At 36.8% G+C, this 20079-nt stretch overlaps 1 protein-coding gene across 16 annotated transcripts in view; it reads right to left on the bottom strand.

Annotated features, from left to right (window-relative positions):
- Positions 1-20079, bottom strand: part of KDM6A (lysine demethylase 6A) — a 161907-nt gene that overhangs the window by 108291 nt on the left and 33537 nt on the right. For all 16 annotated transcript variants that reach the window (XR_015261036.1, XM_086766217.1, XM_086766183.1 and 13 more), the window contains exons 3-4: positions 18114-18222; positions 3706-3755 (exon numbers count right to left, since the gene is read on the bottom strand). Coding sequence is in view for 15 of the 16 variants with exons in the window: in XM_086766217.1 (XP_086622343.1) it covers positions 3706-3755; positions 18114-18222 (159 nt within the window). In the remaining variant the exon portion in view is untranslated. The remainder of the gene's footprint in view (positions 1-3705; positions 3756-18113; positions 18223-20079) is intronic.

Consider the following 20079-nt stretch of genomic DNA (forward strand, 5'->3'; position numbering starts at 1 on the left):
CAACCATGTTGATGCAACGGATCCAGATGTTTTTTACACTTACACACACTCAATTCACTCATGTACTGAAATTTCTGTTATAATAGCCCTACCCAAACCCAAAGATTATTATAAAGAGTCCAGTTCGATCAACTGCATTATAATACATCCACGTGAGATGATCAAAATAACTTTTTCCAGGTGCTAGATATCTGCCATCATGTTTTGATAAAATCAGGAATATCTTGCTCTTTGCTGAGCTTCTAATCCTGCCTCCTCAGAATATGTCAAAACTGATAACCATGGCAGACACTTACACTTGATATCTTTAGTTTCTCAATAGCATCAAAATCTACAAACTGCAGTTCTAGTTGTTGTCTCCCTCTCCTGAACTGCCCTTCCTATCTCTTCATCCCCCACAGTCCTCCTCACCTCCCCCAACATGTTGACACAAGGGAGTTTTAAAAAGAAATCAGAATGAAGTACATTGCACAGAAGGGAGATTTATTTTAGCATAGGCACATAAGAAGAAGAAACATAAAGAAAACTACTTGAACACAAGGTCTCTATTAAGTTATCTCAGCTTTTATCCAAGTTAGGTTATTTACTTCATAAGATTTCAAGTAAAACAATTTTAAATGCAGAGCTAAGGTACCGGAGTGCCTGTGTAGAACAAAAATTGCAGGAACTCAGTAATTCTGCAGAACATTTTATGTTGATCTACGGGTGCCCGAAGACATTACTGCAAAAAGTCCTAACTGTTCACTTCCACTTCTGTCACTGCAATATAGAATATATCTTCAGAATATATCTTCTAAGGTGTTTTTTCTTTCTCTTTTTTTTTTGGTCCATAGGATCAGCAAAATGCTTACTGTATTACCAATAAAATAACCCATACGTCAAATTCAGACAGAAAACAACCTGGTAAAAAAAAATCCAGAATATCAGAAAAAAAATCTAGGGGGGGGACAAGTAAAATGCTTTTCTTTGTGAAAGAAAAAAAAATGAAGAATGAATGCCAGATAATGAACAATGCATGAAAATAATGCTCAATTACCAACCTCACGCAACAGTGAAAACTCAAAGTAGCAGAGACTAAAAATACTATTTAGGAAGGCCAAACTATACCCAAAGCAATCTAAAATCTCTCACAAACCTTCTAGAAGTTTTCTATTTATAAAACAAAGAAGGTACAGGATACTTATTGCAACCACGTAAATTTGCACTGCACCACAGGAAGTAATTTCAGATATGCTGGCTAAGTTTATAACTGTACCTGTCTGGTTTCAAACCTGCCTTATATAATAACCTTCATGTGATTCAGCACACTCCATCAATTTCTCAGTACTCTCACACAGCTCTCCTCATAGCTCACAAATACCACCCTTTCTTCACACCCTTCTCTCTCTTCCTTTCTTTACCATCACAAATTCCAACAATTTAATTCATGACATTTAACCCTGTAAGAACTTAAAAAATAAAAGAAGGACGAAAAAAAGAGATTCTTTAAAAAAACCACAACAGTAAAACAAGGAAATGTGATGCCTTTTTTTTTTAAGTCATCTGTATGTCTCTGTAAAAAAGTTAATTACAAAGTATGACAACACAGCATGTAAGGGTGACCAAATATACACCAGAAACTTACTATTCTTGACTCAATGGTTGCTTACAGATACAAGGCATTAAGGATAACAAAAACCAAGAAATCCTCTTCGTTCAGGGTGGGGGAGAGGGAAGACCTTTCTCTAGACCAAATCCACACCAACTCCAGACTAGCTTCAATATCCGTTAATAAGATGAAATATAATTCATCTGTGACTGTTACCAGTTTCAGAAAAAAAAAAATACCCTTTTTAACTGAAAAATGTTTCTAGACTCCTACAAGCTCTTTTCCATGAATATAATAATCAAGAAAATCTCCATGGGGAAAAAATTCACTTAGACTACACATTTATAATGAAGTTCATAATGGGATCAAGTAGCATAGTATCCTTCCCAAGTGAGACCAACTTGAAGAAAAATTACTGGGGTTTTGTGTTTTTTTTTTTTTTTTCTTTTCTTTTCTTCTTAAAAGTCAAAAGGCTCTTTTGTCAGTTACAAACAATGCTCTCATGCTTTTAACTGGAATTGTATGAAATAATCTCTGCATGGCAAAACTCTTGGGTATACATAAGAAACAGGTATGTCAGAATATCAGCACACTGCATACAAACAGAAATTGTTTTCAACAAGTCAAGCACAGGTCACAGGTTCTACTGCCAATCACGCTCTTGAACTGGAACTGCAAAACAACCAGAGCTTGCACTTATTTTAATTGCAGATAATATTCTGAGACACACTGAAACACTCTATATCTATACATAAAATCATTTACACTTCACCCTGAACTCTCTGAAAATGCAGGGAAAATAATTTACTCATTATCTGTCACTACTTCCAGTAATGAGCCATTAGAACAAAAGCCAGAAAAACAATTCAAGTCACAAACTATTCTGAAATGCTTAACCTGGGAAGAGAACAAACAACAGCAACTATTGCAATAGATGTTTAATTAATTGATGAATTTCCACACTCATTTACAACAATCTTCACACTAACTCTTCAAGATTACGTAAGAAGTAAGACTATATGAATGCTTTTATTGTTTTGGGGTTTTTTTTAGCTACAGGGATTATTTCTGAAAAAAAACTACTTCAACTCCAAAATGGTTTGGTGCAAAATCGGCACTCATTCAACTTTTACTGACGCGCAGTCTTTACAAGACAATATGAACAATTTTCCAACTGGACCTCTCCTTCCGTATGCCAGGAGAAGACACTTACTTCAGTTGACTCTTCTACCCTTTATTTACCCTGCCTTTCTCCCTTTTCATCCTCCCAAATGGGAGGAGTTGTCACAGGATTTTTCAGAACATACTCACAGTCCCTATAAAATGCAAAGAACACAGAAAATGTTGTTTCTCTGATGCCTGTATATACACAGAATGGATGTCTTTCCAAAGTGAGCCCTCCCTATTTGAAATACGCACTTCTGAACACTTTTAAGGGAACAGCTGCTTAAGACCACACAAGTCTCTACTCTGTTATGTGCTTTCCTGCACCTCAGTCTCAATCATGGGCTTCAAATTACTTCACGTGACAATATAACACTGCTATTTTTGACAATATCGCTGTAAGAATTTTTTTTCATTTAAATTACTTGGAAGTCTTGGTACCTCTACATAGACTTCCAAATAAGGTAGCTACACTGACAGGATTTCCTCCTGTCTTACATAATAATGTTATCTGAAATACTGAAAGCAACTTTAAACAATTTGTTATCCATGGAAATAAAAAACAACCTGAGAATATTTTTCCTAGTACAAGTCGAACGCCTGCCAAGCAGCTTTCACGTAGTCAGGATTCTCTCAATACTCTCACATAACCAAATATCTATGCTTACATAAGAAAAACTCGAGTATTAGATAACAATAATAAGAAAAAAAACTAGAATGTGTCAAGTTAATTAATCTGCCACTTCAATAAATGGTGTGAAGATTTATTTCCACTTAGATTTATAATAAATTGTACATACAGGTGAACATTTCCGTTAAGATCCAACTAATATGCCAAAAAGTAACTGAAGGTAGATACTCCAAACTGATCTTGAAATTAATCTATTTTAGAGATTCATTTACAACAATACATTAAAAAAAAAAAACAAAAACAAAAATCAGCATATACAGACCTTCCAGTAGTCAGATTGTAAACTGTAGTACCTCTGGTATGCAGATAATGCTGTAGGAAAGAAAAATGAATGTTGAATTTGTTTTGTTTCATTTTCTTTGAAGAAAAAGATAGAAAACCTTAAGTGTCAGAATACACAACATTAAAATGATAAACGGTTTAATAAAAGTAACACTGCCACAATAAGTGCACTGTTGTGGGTAACGTGTTCCTTAAGATTATAATTTTGTTTTATGAAATGTCAACCCGAAAGTGTATTTATTATTAATCTTACAAATGTAAATCAAGCAATATTTTAAAGAAAACCTATAACAAAAGAAATAATTTGAAATTTTGGGATTTTCATCCTGGACAAAGCTCTTGTAAGATTTAAAAATTTAATCATGCAGCTCATTTGCCATACTCCCTCATGTCCTGTAATTTCTAAAGAACTGTTGCAGAGGGACATACAAAGAGAAATCAATTTCACATGCCCTTTCATTCCGTAACTAGAGAAACAAAAGCAAACAGAAAAAAGCTTACATCTTATTCAACATCTAAGACCAAGACTAACCTGGAAAACAGCACTAAGAACAGCTTTGTTCAGTAGAATATTAGCTCCACTTAGCAATGAATTTCACAAATGACCATTACTGTATCCCTCTTTCCCAGTAAAAATTCTGGTTGATTCATCTTGCCCTTCGGCTAACAGGCCATATCAGGCTAGAATGCAAACAGGCTTTATGCTCTTCTAAGAGCATTGCACCAGACACCATCCAAAAATGGAAAATTTTAAATAGTGATTCACTGTACTAACAAAGATTTTGATTTTTCACGTGTTTGCTTGTTAAGATTTAAGAATGGTTTCTACATAGTATGTATTTTCCAAACAACAAAAGAAGACAACATCTGCTTTGAAAAATTACAAACACTAAACAAACACTAAAGAGATTACAATGGTAAGAACAACATGTACTTTACATGCAGGTTCCTTTCCTGTAAGTTCCACGGGTAAATGATGTCTCCAAATTTTATCACCCTTCAACACCCGTCTCGCACATTCATTTCCACACTTAACAAAAGTCCTTACATTTAAGCAAAATAAGAACAATATACACATAATGACACAGCACACAGAACTTTCACTTAGGAATATACCTTTGCACTCATTTGTCTATGGAGACTCACAACCTCGTATTCTTAAACGCCTAACTGATACACGCTGAATTCTGCCCATAAGGGGCTCCTCACCACTGGAACTGCTTGTGAAGCCAGCTTCTAATTTTGGTGCTCTAAACTGTGATTCACTTAAATGCCCAGAGTAGGGAAAAAAATTGGTATAACACTCATTATCCTTATACCACCAACATGCAACGTGTATAAATGTTTACATGGAACTCACTCAAATGAAATTACTTAAAAATCTAGTCAATCAGGCTAAGTCTTTCACAATGTAGGAATACAATTCCCTACCCCCTCAAAAATCTGCTATAAACTGAAGGATATGACTGAAGTCTAACAATGTAAGTTTAAGAATGTTAAAACTAAGCATATTTCAGTCACATTCTGTATTATGTTATAAAGGATGTTCACAATAACACAAAATAACCTCCTACCCCAAATACTCCTCCTAGATTCACCTCTCCCACGTATCATTAACGACCTTTCAACAGAAAGGAATAATTAGCTTTTGAATGTGGGAATGACTCTGCTTTCCCAAACAGGAAAACACACATGCACACTATGAAACAGTTTTGTAATGCACCATACTTAAATAAATGTTTTGGGTTTTTTTTTTCCACTCAAGCAGTACCTATCCTAATTTTAAAGGTTAAAACAGATTACAAATACTGCAATCAAAGGCACCATATTATGCAAGGTTTAGGAAAATAATAATTTCCTGTAATCTAGTATTTTTTTTAAAAAAGTAACTATTGCAGTCAATTATACAGGGGATACAAATAAAATAAAACCATGAAAAGAACATTAAATACAATGCTAAGGACTTATACTGGGAAAATGAAAGGGAGAACTTTTTCAGTGTAGCTGTTAAAGAACAGAGGAGTACCCACATGAGCATATCCATTAAACAACAGAACTGAAATACATGTTTCCCTATAGCAGTTAAGATACTTCTAGTAAGTTTATAAAAAGTTAACAGTCAAAAAAAAATCCAAAAACAGAGAAGCAACAGGTAAGTTCTAGCACCTCTATTTAACGCAGGAAAAAGTTCTTATATTAAAGAAAGGAGTCTTTGCTCAATGATATTCCACCAGTTTTCGTTAGTGCTGATGTCTGCACACAATTTTATTTTCTAACTCTTCTATTCTTCAGTAAAATTTAGCAACTTCCCACAGTAACAGCTGAAATGATTGCTTTTATATGCCAGGCTCATGCTACAATTGAAAACAAGTACATGGAAAGTACAGACTGCTGAAGCATATTTCATCGTTACACAGTAAGAAGAAAAGGCCTTCATTCTAAGGAAGGTCATATTACTCTTCCAAAGGGACAAAGACAACACTAAAGTCCTCCTCTTAAGTATCTGAAGTGCCCAATCCTAATGTTGCGTTCAGCAACCTCTTCTAGGGATCCAGCCTTTCCTTCTAGAGTAACAGTACTCTGATTCTACTTAACATCTTGAAGGCGAAACGCTAAAATTTTCAGTGCTGTGCTGAAAACGCGCAACAATGAATCATGGAGAAATCCCTTATGCAGGAGCTAAACATCCGTTTCCTCTTCATGAAAAGTTACACAGTTAGAAATTGTGACTGATGCACAATTTCAATATTTAACAAATGCTCAGCCTACAGTTAGTTAGTTACCTGTGAAAGTTTATTTCAACCCCCTTTACATCTAGATTAAACATCTGCTCCACAAGCACTCAAGCTCTGCTGAAAAGGATTGAAGGAACAGGCAGAAAAACAGAGAAAAGGTGTTAAAGAGAGCATTTTTTTGCCAGGGCCCACATGAAACATGCCTAATCAAGTATATCCCTAAAAAGAACCTTGCATATAAGAAACAGTTAGAAAACAAATTATGAAAACAATATTTTTGAAAAACTAAACCAGCCTAGTAGTTTTAAAGCAGTAGAACATGAACCATAAATTTGAACCCTACTCATTACTTTCTACTCCCTGAGCGAGTCACCGGTGAGCAGACACTCATCCTGAGTTCTATGGTGTAGAGAGAGAGTATCTTATTTTAAAAGTGTATTATAGAAATGCAAACAACTTCTCCCTTAAGTTTGTAACTACAGCAAATGAGTGCAAACCCCTCAAATTACAAACTTCATTCTAGATTAAGAAGAAAAAAAAGAACAAGTGAATCTGCTGAGCAACAAAAATTTTACATGAGTCCCTATCTGAAACACATGCTGTGCTTCATCAGTGCTATGATTCTAATTATAGGATGATATTTTCTGATTTATTAAAGAATTAAAAGAAAGTCACTTGTGTCACACATCACATTAGCAGTAGTAAAAAAAAAAAAAACCAAAACACCAAACCCCCAAAACAGCACTAGAGGCTGAAACGTAATTTGAATCTTTTCATCCAAGACTAGTCATTCCAAGGTAAGACAATTTTCATCAGAAAAAAAATTCTATGAACTACTGCCCCTCTTTCAACATTGGGTCAACTCTCTTTTTTTATGGATGCAAGTAAATTACTCCATTTCAGTTAATATGTCCTTTTTTAAACATAATTAAATTAGTTCTTTGAAATCATTCTTAGGCACAGCAGAATTCTGCAGACAATCTTCTGATTAGGAATTTATCAGTAAGCTTTTTCCAATCTAAAAGTTTGCCACTGAAATTCTTAAACATATGGAATTGTTGGAGGCCAAATACATAGAAACTTATTTTTCTCAGCATGCAAAACGCTCCTGAGCATCTTAAAAAAAAAAAAAGTATGTCTGGACTCAGAAAGAAGAGGACTAAGTGTTAACAGTAGGACAACGTTTCTTGCTTCTTTCTCAACTATACTCCAAAAATGATCTAGACAACCACAGGAAACTCTCTTAAAACCACAAAGCTGAGATACCACATTCAGACATTCAAAACAACACTGGACAAGTGACTCCGGAATTCCTAAAAAAGGTGCTCATTATAGTTAGCTATTTCCATCCTTCTACCTAGTATTTCATCACTTATTGTACCCATTTACACCCTTCCTATCAACATTTCTCTCCAAAACCTGGCAATTTACATTATTTGCCTAGCAAGTAATCCTTACTAATAGACTCTTGAAAACTGTATAACCTACTGTGCATCAGACACACAGTATTTACTATCACACCCTGAATGGAGGGGGTGGTGGATGGGGGTGGAGGTGGTGTATGCTCCAAAGGTACATGTAGCTTTTCAGATCAATCACTATCAGCTACATTGCTTGATGAGAATAAAAGAACATTTACCTAAAATAGCTCTGAAAAGAAAAATGCCGTTTTTCCACCAGAAGAATTAAAGCTACTGGACAGTAAGAAGCCTCCTCAGCTCACCCTCCCTTCATAATCTGTCTTTAAGCCTCTGCCACCTAGTGCAGAGCTGACCCTCGATGAGTTCATCAAGTCATAGTCTACTGGTTTCATCTTACAGGTATTCACAGCCAACCACAACTACCCACTCTGCACTTACTTTAACACTGACAGCCTTTATTATTTACTTCCTAAGAGTTTGCCTTTCTCTCTTACTATGACGAGGGTCAAGGGACACCTCAGAATCAGGACAGGGATGATACTGGTCTCTTACTGGCCCCTGTTTAAGATTCCTTGATTTCACATCGATAATACAAAATAGATTTCACATAATTACCACATTTGTGGTTTCAGGATGTTATTGTTTTAAAGCTATTTAATCTCATAAGAAAATGGTGAAACTTTACAAAATACATAACTGTTTCAGTAATACAACAGACAATCACTCTTCATACCAAGAGTGCAAATACATAATGTAAACAAACAAGTAAGGTGAAAATAGGGAGCAAAAAGTCTAGACTGAATGACATCTACCTACCTATCACTTTTAGCACATCTAATCACAAATCACACAGTCAGAGGATGGCTTGTATAATCTGCTCTAATAAAACTACTTTATTGCACCTGAAAATTTAAGAGGCCTTTGAAAGTGATACAAACATGGAGTAGTTTGAGTATTTTAGTGTTTGAGTAAGGAAAAAGTGAACTAGATACTGACACCATCTAGTGGCACCTCGCAACCCTAAACGTGACTAACAGATTTTTGCCTTACTGAACTTTACAAAGTTAAAAGCAAGCACCAATTTGATTATACTCCTGAAAAGAGAACTTTAAGAAAACTCGAAGCTCCGTACTCTTCTGTGTAAATCAATACTTGCTTTCTTAAATAGAAATTTCTTTCTTTAATGTTAATTTTTAAACACGGACTGTCCTAGCTTCAGCTGGGATGGAGCGAGATTTGGTAGTGAAGAATGCTGATAATACAGCGATGTTATTAGTTGTTGCTAAGAGATCAAGGACTCTTTCCAGCTTCTCAAGTTTTGCTAATGTGGAAGTGCAAGCAGCTGGGAGGAGTATAGCCAGTATAGTTGACTCAGACTGGCCAAAGGAAGTATTCCATGCCACAGATGTCACGCTCAGTATGTAACTGGAGGTTGGTCAGTGGGTAGTGCCCTCCCTCTCTCTGTCTTAGGAAACTGTGGTTCCAAGATGGCTGCTTGGGAAATCACTGTTCTGAGATCACTCTTGGTTCTATTAGGGGTCACTGCTTGGGACAGGCTGTATAGGTTACCACGCAGTTAGAAATTGTGCATCACACATTTCATATATTTGATTATGTTTTATATTTGTATATTTATATATTTTTGTATTTTATTATCACTATTATAATTAATAATTTTTATTATTATTATCTTTCTGTTTGCTGTCCTAGTAAACTGTCTCAATCCACAAGTTTTCCTTTCTTTCCAACTCGTTCCCCCATTCCATCTGGGCGTAGGGAGGGTGAGTGAGCAGCTGTGTGGTGCTTAGTTGCCATATGGGGTTAAACCATGACAAGTACTAACATTTCTTAGTGCTTATCTGATGCAAAAAAAAAAAAAAAAAAAAAAGTGAGATAGAAAATTAGCTGAAGAACCGCACAAAAAAAAAAAAAAAAAAAAAAAAAAAAGCAAGGAAAGGGCACATGCGTTGCTTAAAATCTGGCAATGCTTCCAGGAGAAATAAGTCTTCCTTAAACACCTAGGAAACATACACAAGTTACAGAAATAGCTTATGAGATACTGCAGATTTCATCCATGATAGTTTTTTAACCTAGAAAGATTAAGACTGCTGGGTCAGAAAATTAAAGACATCAAAAGGTGAAGAAATTCCAAGGCTGAGTCAACAGAATTGACTCTTCACTGGGTAAAAAATCCAGGCTGGATGGTTGGATTTGTGGTGCATGGAATTAATCCAGTCGGTGGCCAGTCAAAAGTGGTGTTCCCCAGGGCTCAGTATTGAGGCCAGTTCTGTTTAATATATTTATCAACAATCTGGACAAGGGGATTGAGTGCACCCTAAGTAAGTTTGCAGACCAAGCTGGGCGGGAGTATTGATCTACTTGCATGTAGAAAGGCTCTACAGAGGGATCTGGACAGGCTGGATCAATGGACCAAGGCCAATTGTATGAAAATCAACGAGGCCAAGTGCTGGGTCCTGCACTTGAGTTACAACAACTCCATGTAACACTAAGCCTTGGGGAAGACTAGCTGGAAAGCTGCCCAGGGGAAAAGGACCTGGGAGTGCCGGCCAACAGGCGGTTGAGTCTGAGCCAGCAGTGTGTCCAGGTGGCCAAGAAAGCCAGTAGCATCCTGGCTTGTATCACAAATAGTGTAGCCAGCAGGAGCAGGAAAGCAATCATCCCCTGTACTCAGCACTGATGAGATCGTACCTTGAATACTGTGTTCAGTTTTGGGCCCCTCACTACAAGAAAGGCTTTGAGGTGCTGGAGCACATCCAAAGAAGAGCAAGGAAGTTGGTGAAGGGTCTAGAGAACAAGTCTTAAGAGGAGCAGCTGAGGCACTGGGGTTGTTTAGTCTGAAGAAAAAGAGGCTGAAGGGAGATCTTATTGATCTCTAGAACTACCTGAAAGGAGGTTGTAGTGAGGCAGGTTTCAGTCTCTTCTCTCAAGCAGGAAGTGAAAAGATGAGAGGAAATTGCCTTAAGTTGCACCAGGGGAGGTTTAGATTGGATATTAGGAAAAATTTCTTCAACTGAAAGGGTTATCAAGCAGCTCAGGTCTTTTGTTCCAATGCCTCAAGAAAGAGATTTTTCTCCATTTCCTCCAGATATTTGTGCCGAAAGTATTAAAGAGATGATGAAAGAAGCCTAAAGCATGTCTCCCTTTTAACGCAGAAAGAAAGTAGACTCACAAATGGAACACAATCATGCATTTAAAAAAGAAAAATGACCAAATAGTCCTCTAAGTAATTTTATTAACAGCAACACATCCTCATCTGGAAATACAATGCAGCAACAAAGTGGTGAGAAGCCCACTGTGCCATGATCATGTCCAACTATGAACTGCACAGGAGACTAGGAAGTATTAAACATGTGAGACATGAGTCTGACAAGAAGTTTACTGTTCAAAGAGCATACTCTGCAAAATAACTTTTAACAACTAAGTGTTATTTAGAACACTGCTCAAAAGGAGCATTTTCAGACAACCAGTCAAAAAAAAAATGGTCCAGCTGTATTCTATAACAATCTTCTACCACTAACTCCCACCCCCACACACACACTATAAAGAATATTTTAACTATCTAAGCTTAAGATTACATTCTTTTTCTTTCTATAGGAATGTCACATAATGGTTTGAATTGCCCAAAATTAAACGACTCAAAATTTAACAACAGCATCCTGAACATGAAATAAACTACTCTAAAAAGAAGCAAGACCATTTCTGCCAGTTATTAAGAATTACAAACAACAAAATAAAATTTAAAAAAAAATCTAAAAATCACACCTATTTGAAACACAGTCATAGAATCATAGAATGGTTAGAGTTGGAAGGGACCTTGAAAGGTCATCTAGTCCAACTCCCCTGCAAGGAGCAGGGACATCCCCAACCAGATCAGGTTGCTCAGAGCCTCATCCAACCTGGCCTTGAACGTTTCCAGGGATGGGGCTTCCACCACCTCTCTGGGAAACCTGTTCCAGTGTTCTATAACTCGCATTGTAAAAAATTTTTTTCCTAATATCCAATCTAAATCTACCCCCCTCTATTTTAAAACCATTACTCCTTGTCCTATCGTAACAGGCCCTACTGAACAGCCTCTCCTCATCTTTCTTGTAGGCCCCCTTGAGCTACTGGAAGACCGCTATCAGGTCTCCCCGGAGCCTCCTCTTCTCCAGGCTGAACAGCCCCAACTCTCTCAGCCTGTCCTCACAGGAAAGGTGCTCCCAGCCATTTTATCATCTTTGTGGCCCTCCTCTGGACCTTCTCCAACTGGTCCATGTCCTTCTTGTGGTGGGGGCTCCAGAACTGGACACAGTACTCCAGGTGGGGTCTCACCAGGGCAGAGTAGAGGGGGAGAATCACCTCCCTCAACCTGCTGGCCACGCTCCTCTTGATGCAGCCCAGGATGCGGTTGGCCTTCTGGGCCGCGAGGACGCATTGCGGGCTCCTGTTGAGTTTCTCGTCCACCAGCCCTCCCAGGTCCTTCTCCTCAGGGCTGCTCTCAATCCATTCTCTGCCCAGCCTGTATTTGTGCCTGGGATTGCCATGACCCAGGTCATGGCAATCCCAGTCATCTTTCCTCAACTTGTTCAGATTGGTATGCTACTTAAAATTCATTCTAGTTCTTCAGGACTCAACAGTAAAAGACAGCCCAGCAACAAGCAGCACAATCCTATCCATGTTGAGAAGTTCTCTTTTATACTTTGTAAGATGACTCCTCCTACTCTGTACCTCACAGCACATTGAAATGCTTCTTCATGACAATACTCTCCTTCAAAGTCCTAAAAGCCTAAGACATTAACCACTACAGAGAAATTATCTGCAGAGCTGGAATTGTTAAGTACAAAGGAACAGTGTTGAATTTGGGAACTGTTCTCACAACCAAACAACTTTACACCAGAACAATAAAATGTTTAAGTTTTGTTTTTAGGCTGTATCTTAATAAATGAGCACCTCAATAGACATTCTATTTTTTTTTTTAGTTTGGTTTCAAATTTTAGCCTAACAATTGCTAAAAAATGTCCTTGGACTAATTAACACTATCTTATAAATTACAATATTTTTATACTAGTGATTTTGATGATGCAATCATTATCTACAAATAAAATAATTATTAAAACTGTTCTGATATAGTATATTAAAAAGTGATCATTGCTTGAGTACAGGAGTAAGAATTATTTTAGTGCACTATTTATTGTGCTTTAGTAACTATGATGAGAATAACTGCATGCTTTTCCCAGATAATTCATGAATTGTGTTATCTACTTCTACTTACAGGAATTTTGCTTAGAGAATAGCAATTCAAGGAGGCAAATGATAGAAGTATGTCTCCACTTGTGCAAATATTAGCTGTCCTTGAAGTCACAGGCAATACATATGACCCTTCTACAAAACAGATATAAAGATCCCTAAGGAAAACACAAATGATGCGAGTCCATGAGCTCCTTAAACACCATTCAACTAGAACCCAAGCCTTAAAGATAATTGTCTACACTCTGTACTCCTTACCGAAACCAGAGTCTTGGAAAAAAATTAAAAACCTCCAACTAGCAGTTGGAGCAGCAGTTTCCTCCAAGACCAGCAGCACAACAGTTTTGTTAAAATCCCAGCCCTCCCAAGAAATGCAGTAGCTAACAAAGTTCACAGGTAAATACCATGGAGTGCTAGCTGGATTCACAATGCTGCCAGCATCCAAAAGCCTACCTGACAACTCATCAACCTCCTCTGGCAAAACCTGAGGCTGAGGTTTCACATTATGGGGCAATTACATCACTTCTTTCTGCGTGTTTGTTTTTTTTTTTTCAGTTGGATCAGTTCCCCCACACAGCTGCATGTTCAGCTGTGCCAGCACAAATTTGAGAGCAGCAACAAGCAGACAGGGGGTGCCACTAAAGACATGCCCAGGGAATAACGGGTTTGGAAACCCCTGAAACAATCAAACAGCTGGGAAATAGCTGCCTCATTGAAAAAAAAAAAAAAAAAAAAAAAAAAAAAGGAAGAAGACATCAGATTAGAGTTAAGAAAATGCTACTGAGGAAATTGAATAGTTTTGACTGGGAAGAGTGAACATTCTCATTTTGGGAAATTCTGAAGCCAAATTCTGACCAGTAACGATCACAGAATCATAGAATAGTTTAGGTTGGAAGGGACCTTTAAAGGTCATCTAGTCAAGCCCCCCTGCAAGGAGCAGGGACATCTTCAACCACATCAGGTTGCTCAGAGCCTCACCCAATCTGGCCTTGAATGTTTCCAGGGATGGGGCTTCCACCACCTCTCTGGGCAACCTGTCACAGGGTTCCACCACCCCCACTGTAAAATATTTTTTCCTGATGTCTAATCTGAATCTACCTCCATTTTAAAACCATTACCCTCATCCTGTGCCAACAGGCCCTGCTGAAGAGTTTCTCCCCATCTTTCTTCTAGGCCCCCTTGAGGTACTGGAAGGCCGCTATAAAGTCTCCACCGAGCCTTCTCTTCTCTGAGCAAGAGCATGAAAGTAGAAACCACCCTTTAGCATGCTTGCTACACTGAATCAATCTGCCTTTGTTACAATCATCTGAATACAAATCAGTGGCTCACAGTATTCAAAAACTGCAAAAAGGCTGATACCTTGCCTAGGACCTTCTCCTAAGAGCAGCAGAGAAAACACTTTGGCAAGCAATAGCAATTCAAACATACTGCCTTTTGGGAAAACTACAAGCTGCAGATTAGCTTCAGATATTTTAAAGGCTAGGAAAAAAATATTGTGATACTTTAACTTCAGATATAATCCATAGAAGAAAGAATCTAACCAAGTAATTTCTGATGTAAATTCACAACTTTTGTTGGAGAAAAGGACTTCTTTTTAATGAAAAAAAATAGGAAAAAAAAAAAAGCATATTAAATCTGGACTTCAGTGGCTACAAGTGACAGAAAACACAACGCACTTAAAGGGAAATTACTACAACATTTAATAGGTTTCTTTTTAAAATATAAATAGATATGCTAGATGTATTTAGACTTCAACAAGGCATCAGTCATTAAGTTACTCCACATTCAAAGGCAACCTGCCCGTAACTGCTATTTCCTGCATACATGCAGCAAGGAAAGTATTTGCCTGGTAAGTTTCGATAATGACATGCAGTAACCCGCCAGGACTCTTTCTCAAGGTCCCTCTTTTCTGGAGTACAAGTTCTAATACTTATAAAGAAATAACCTGCCATCTTTTTAACTACATTCAGAACAAGGTATTAGTTACATGAAAATGCTAACACACAATACACTCAACTGAATGATCCACATTCGTCAACACGTTTGTGAAAAAATGAGGCAGGTGAAAACAAAGAAACTATATGCATGAAACCTAACAGATCTGTATCAACCAAGCACTGCTTCATCTTGATCACTGCTCTGGCTTCTGCAATCAACTAACAATTTCCTTCTACTTCACACAAACTGTAATGCAAACACTTTTAAACAAAGCACACTATCATATTTGCCTTTAATAGACAGACACATCTTTCTACATTAAATATAAAGGTGTACAAGATACTTAATTGAATAAATAAAAGGCTTTGAAGGAAAAAGAAGTTCTTCACCATCAGCCATGCTACTACCTTGTGATATTTTATTAATTACACCCAATTTATTAAACACACCAACTTCTCTACAGCTATGTCCAAGACTAACTTCAGACTAGACAGATCTATAGTTCTGAAGATCATCCTGCTTCAGCCTTTTACGCTTCTGGAACTTCAGGACTTAAAAATTGGATAAAATACATACTAGGGAGATCAAAACATTTCTGACCTCTCTTTACTTTTAATTTCCCAAGTACTTAAAATTTAACTATAACTGCAATTAGAATGCATGATAATTAAATTAACATAATTTATAGAATGGAATAAAATTTATTTTTACTTAAATTTATAATGCAATGTACCAGTATTCTACTTCTTTCAAGTAACAGCAGTAAATTAATCATAGAACACTTATGACTTTTTGCAGTGTGGATAATACTTTCATAGTCTTTGGTATTGCAGTTCAACAGCTGTTGTGAACAAGAACATGTGTCTCTCACTTACTAAAAAACCCCTTTAACTTCCTTTTTCCCATCAATTAAAATTCCTCCAGTATTATTTTTCACTGCTACCCCATTTCTTAGAAAATACAGATACATCTTTTTTTTTTCTTTTACTTCATTACTAACAAAGTTTTTTCACTTCTTGAGACTTCTTTAAGGCTTGAGATGTGACTTTAAACAGGAATCTAAGAAAATGCTAAGTATTTTAATTCAAGTTTTTAATGCCTAAATGTTTCTTCCCACACAATTCTGCTCACACTTGTTTACAGTTCCAGAGAACTGGTATTCTCAACCACCATTTACATTTTTCATGCTTGTTTTTAAAACTACATACACAGTACAGAGCAGACTCTCCACCAGTAAACCTCACCTCTGATGCATAGCAATGCCTGGTCCTGTCACTCTCAACTGTTATCAACTCAACAGCAGAGTTAATACAGGCCAGCCAACAATCCTGCATTGTCTTTGCTAAGTAAAATATATCCAAAAAGCCATACTGCACTCCCATCACACTAAGTTGTATGAGGCTAATCAGAAACTGCAGTGTAAGTTTTTTGCAGAGGGGGTGGCTGAATTTTCATAAAACAAAACAAAATAAATCAAACCAAAATAAAAGATACGGGACCAGACTATTACTCAGTAAATTCTACAGTCAGTGTATTGACACATTCCCTTCAGGTTTTCCCATGTCTCTGGAATTGGGAACATCAGTGGTTATGTGACACCAGTTGGACAGGATGTAGGTACAAGTTGTGGGTTCCTAAGATGTTGGTACAAGTTGTGGGTACCAAGATCCCTAAGCTCCCCATGTACTCAACAGAAAGAGACAGATGCCTCAATCACTCAAAGCCTTCTGAATTTACATACTGAATTTAGATAATTGCAAATTCCTCTCTAGTAGCATCAAATTCAAACATTTGCCATCTGAAAAATGAAGGTGAGGTTAAGTTTCCAGGAACCCTAACTCACACTGGTTTATGTCAGACATAGTGAACAAGTGGACACATAGACACACTGTTATGAAACAGTACACAGCCACAGCTAGCCTGAATCACCAAGCAGTGCTTTTGAAGTACTATCAATTATAATTAATTTCCCTATTTCTACGTCCCAAGGCACTTATAAATCAGCATTTTTGTGTGTTTGGAAAAAGGAATGGGGCGGAGGCATACATTTGCAGGGTGAGGGTGTTGTTTCCTTACACAAAGTCAACCAGAACTGCGTTCATATTAAAACTAAAAAGCAACAACAACAAAAAAAAGACACCTCAGGAAAAAATTTAAACATTCTGATCTGTTCCAATTAGCCAGGTAGAGTAAGATCCAAGGCTTTCTACTCATCCATCCTCCCACAATCACTGGAAAGGAGGTAGCTGTCAGTCACTGGGCCTGACAGTCAGCGTGACACAAAGTGCAAACAGGGCAAGCTGAAGGTCTAGCCCTATGTCTCAGTTAATAACACAGCAGAGCATCTTTGGGAATCCACACAGCTACCAAAAATGGGCTCTACTGACCCACAAGCAACAAAGCACAAGCGTACATAAGGTTCCATGTTCACTGGCTGCAATGATGGCAAAACACGTGTAAGTAATTTCAAAGACTGATGAAGCAGAGACCTAAAAAAAACCCACCATCACACTCACTCCACCTCCCTAAGTCTCTACTCACATTCTTCCACTCAGTATTTAAAACAGAACTTGAAACACTTTAAGTGCAGATTTTTGCTTTTGAATTAACACTTTCAGCCTAGCTTTACCTGTTGAGACCGTGGATATACAGGAAAGCATTAAAACAGGCTCTAATCCTAGGCATCTGTGTCTCCCACCTCCCACAGGAAACCTTCAGAGGTATGGGTTCAACTGCTTGTACAGTCATGTAATAATGAACTAGAAGAATTAGGTACACAGTGTGGTACTACTGTATAAAGAAACTGAATATTCATACCTGAACTAGAAGTGTTCTGTTTGTTTTTTTAATATAAAAAAAAAAACCCAAGAAGTTAGAATAAAGCTATTTTCGTAAAGACATCATCAGTCTTACTCTGTTACAGGCTTTGAAATACAGTACAAACCAAGATAACAGTGAGTTATCCAAATGGTTTTCATTCTATTGGGTCACCCACATCAAATTACAGTCCCCCAGTCACATTCATCCGAAGTACTAAAAAACCTTACCTTTTGGATAATCTTCCAATAAGAGGTTGAAGTGACCTAACTGACAAAAGAAATCAGACTCGACCTTTCCTTCAGCTTTCAAAATTAGCGATTCGTAGCAGCGAACAGCCTGGGAAAAAGAAATACAAGATTTTCAAAACTCTGTATTGAACTAAAGCATATAATACATTTTCTGAAGAAATAACAAAGTTTCTTGTTAGTCTGCAAGGCAAGAAGTCTAAAAACACTCTCAATAACGTAGCTAGCATTACTTTTCAAATAAGAGGTACTATTTAAGCAGAAGTGATTCGGAAGTTCACTGATTCTAATGCAAATTGACAGCAAATGAACAATAAGTTTCCTCTGGTTTATTTGTGGACTCCAAAAACATTCAATTTCCCAAACACAAGACAAATCTCCAACATACATGATGATTTTTAATTTAAAAATCAACGAAATACAGAAGGATTTATTTATTCTTTCCAATTTGCAAGAAAGACAGACCTCTGATTTTACTTTCATTCTGCTTGTTTTTTCTAAAGGATTCATTCACATTTCATTCTACTCGTTATTTCACTAGTTTTTGTTAAACTGAAGAATATGCCACCTGAACATGCTTGCTTAGGCAATTCATCTAATTTAACATGTATTTCCAAGATCTAATTCTTTTCACATACCTCTATCATGACATAAAATGCAGTTCACTACTTTCTACTTACTACACAGCTACTGTAGACTAAGTAAAGCTAAAGTTAGAAACATGAATCCAATCAGAAAAGAATTTTACTTTAAGAAAAGTTGCCCTAGAAGTTTTTAAGCAGCAGACACAAAGTATGTTCTGCACTGCAAACACACATTTTTAATAAATTGAACAGATACCATCTATTCACCATAGTAGTCACGATCTTTAGCCTATTAGATTCTTACCTCATGACCCTATTTACAGTTTGAGAATGAATGAATAAATAAATAAATTTGATTTCCCAACTTTCTGAACTTCAAGTTTCCTGATTCTGAATATACTAGTCATTGAAATGGAGTAGTACAATAAATTTAAATGGGAAGGAAGGTCCTTTGTACCTGCAGTAGACTTTGCTGTTCTCAAAAGCTTGACAGACTTCCAATGAATTCTAATTCCAGCTGAGTAATCCATTACTTTCACTAACTCATAGTCTGACTATGTTTCAAATTTGTTTGCAACTATGAACTGCTTGATTTTAATCTATTAAAGTAATCAAAGACCTTAATACTTAATCCAAAATGATGAGCTTCATTAATTCATTTTATTAAAACTAGTAATTCAAAAGGGAGGAAAAAAGATCAATCTATCCTGGAATACTGAAGTCCGAATACTAAATTAGTAGTCTTGCCCATATTTATAATTTACTTTGTGTACACGTGTAATAATCATCAAAATGAGAAATGCCAAGAATAAAATGATGGAACGTTAAGAAATAGTTAAACACTGCTGTGGAGAAATCAAATTACTGATCTAATCTGTATTTTGTATCTTTATTTTAATTTGTCATTTTTACCCTGCTACGGTAGTTTTTAATTTTTTTTTTTAACTGGTAAGCCATAATAAGATAGGATTTGCCATACTCAATGGACACAAAGCCATGTATGCCACCAGATGAGTGGGTCTCAGTTTGTACCCCAAGCCTGAGATGTATTACATATGCTTTCATTTACTTCCAACTCCTCAGAAGCCTTATTTTATAGCTGATTTCAGAAATAAAGTTCTGATGGATAAAAACAAAGCTATGCTGCTGCAAAACTGCAGCAAAATGAGTAACACCTATATTAAATCTATTAGGTGTATATGTGGTATTAAAATTATTTTATAAAACCATTTTAATTGCGTATTTCAAATTGTAGCTATTTGGCTATATTATGAAGATATTAAACTGAGATGAGTATGTGTCTCTACATCAAAGAATTGCTGCAGAATTTTTCATTCGTGCTGCAAGTTTTGCCTTAGCAAACT

The sequence above is a fragment of the Chlamydotis macqueenii genome, chromosome 1 (genome assembly GCF_036417535.1).
Source record: "Chlamydotis macqueenii isolate bChlMac1 chromosome 1, bChlMac1.mat, whole genome shotgun sequence".
Lineage (NCBI taxonomy): Eukaryota > Metazoa > Chordata > Aves > Otidiformes > Otididae > Chlamydotis > Chlamydotis macqueenii.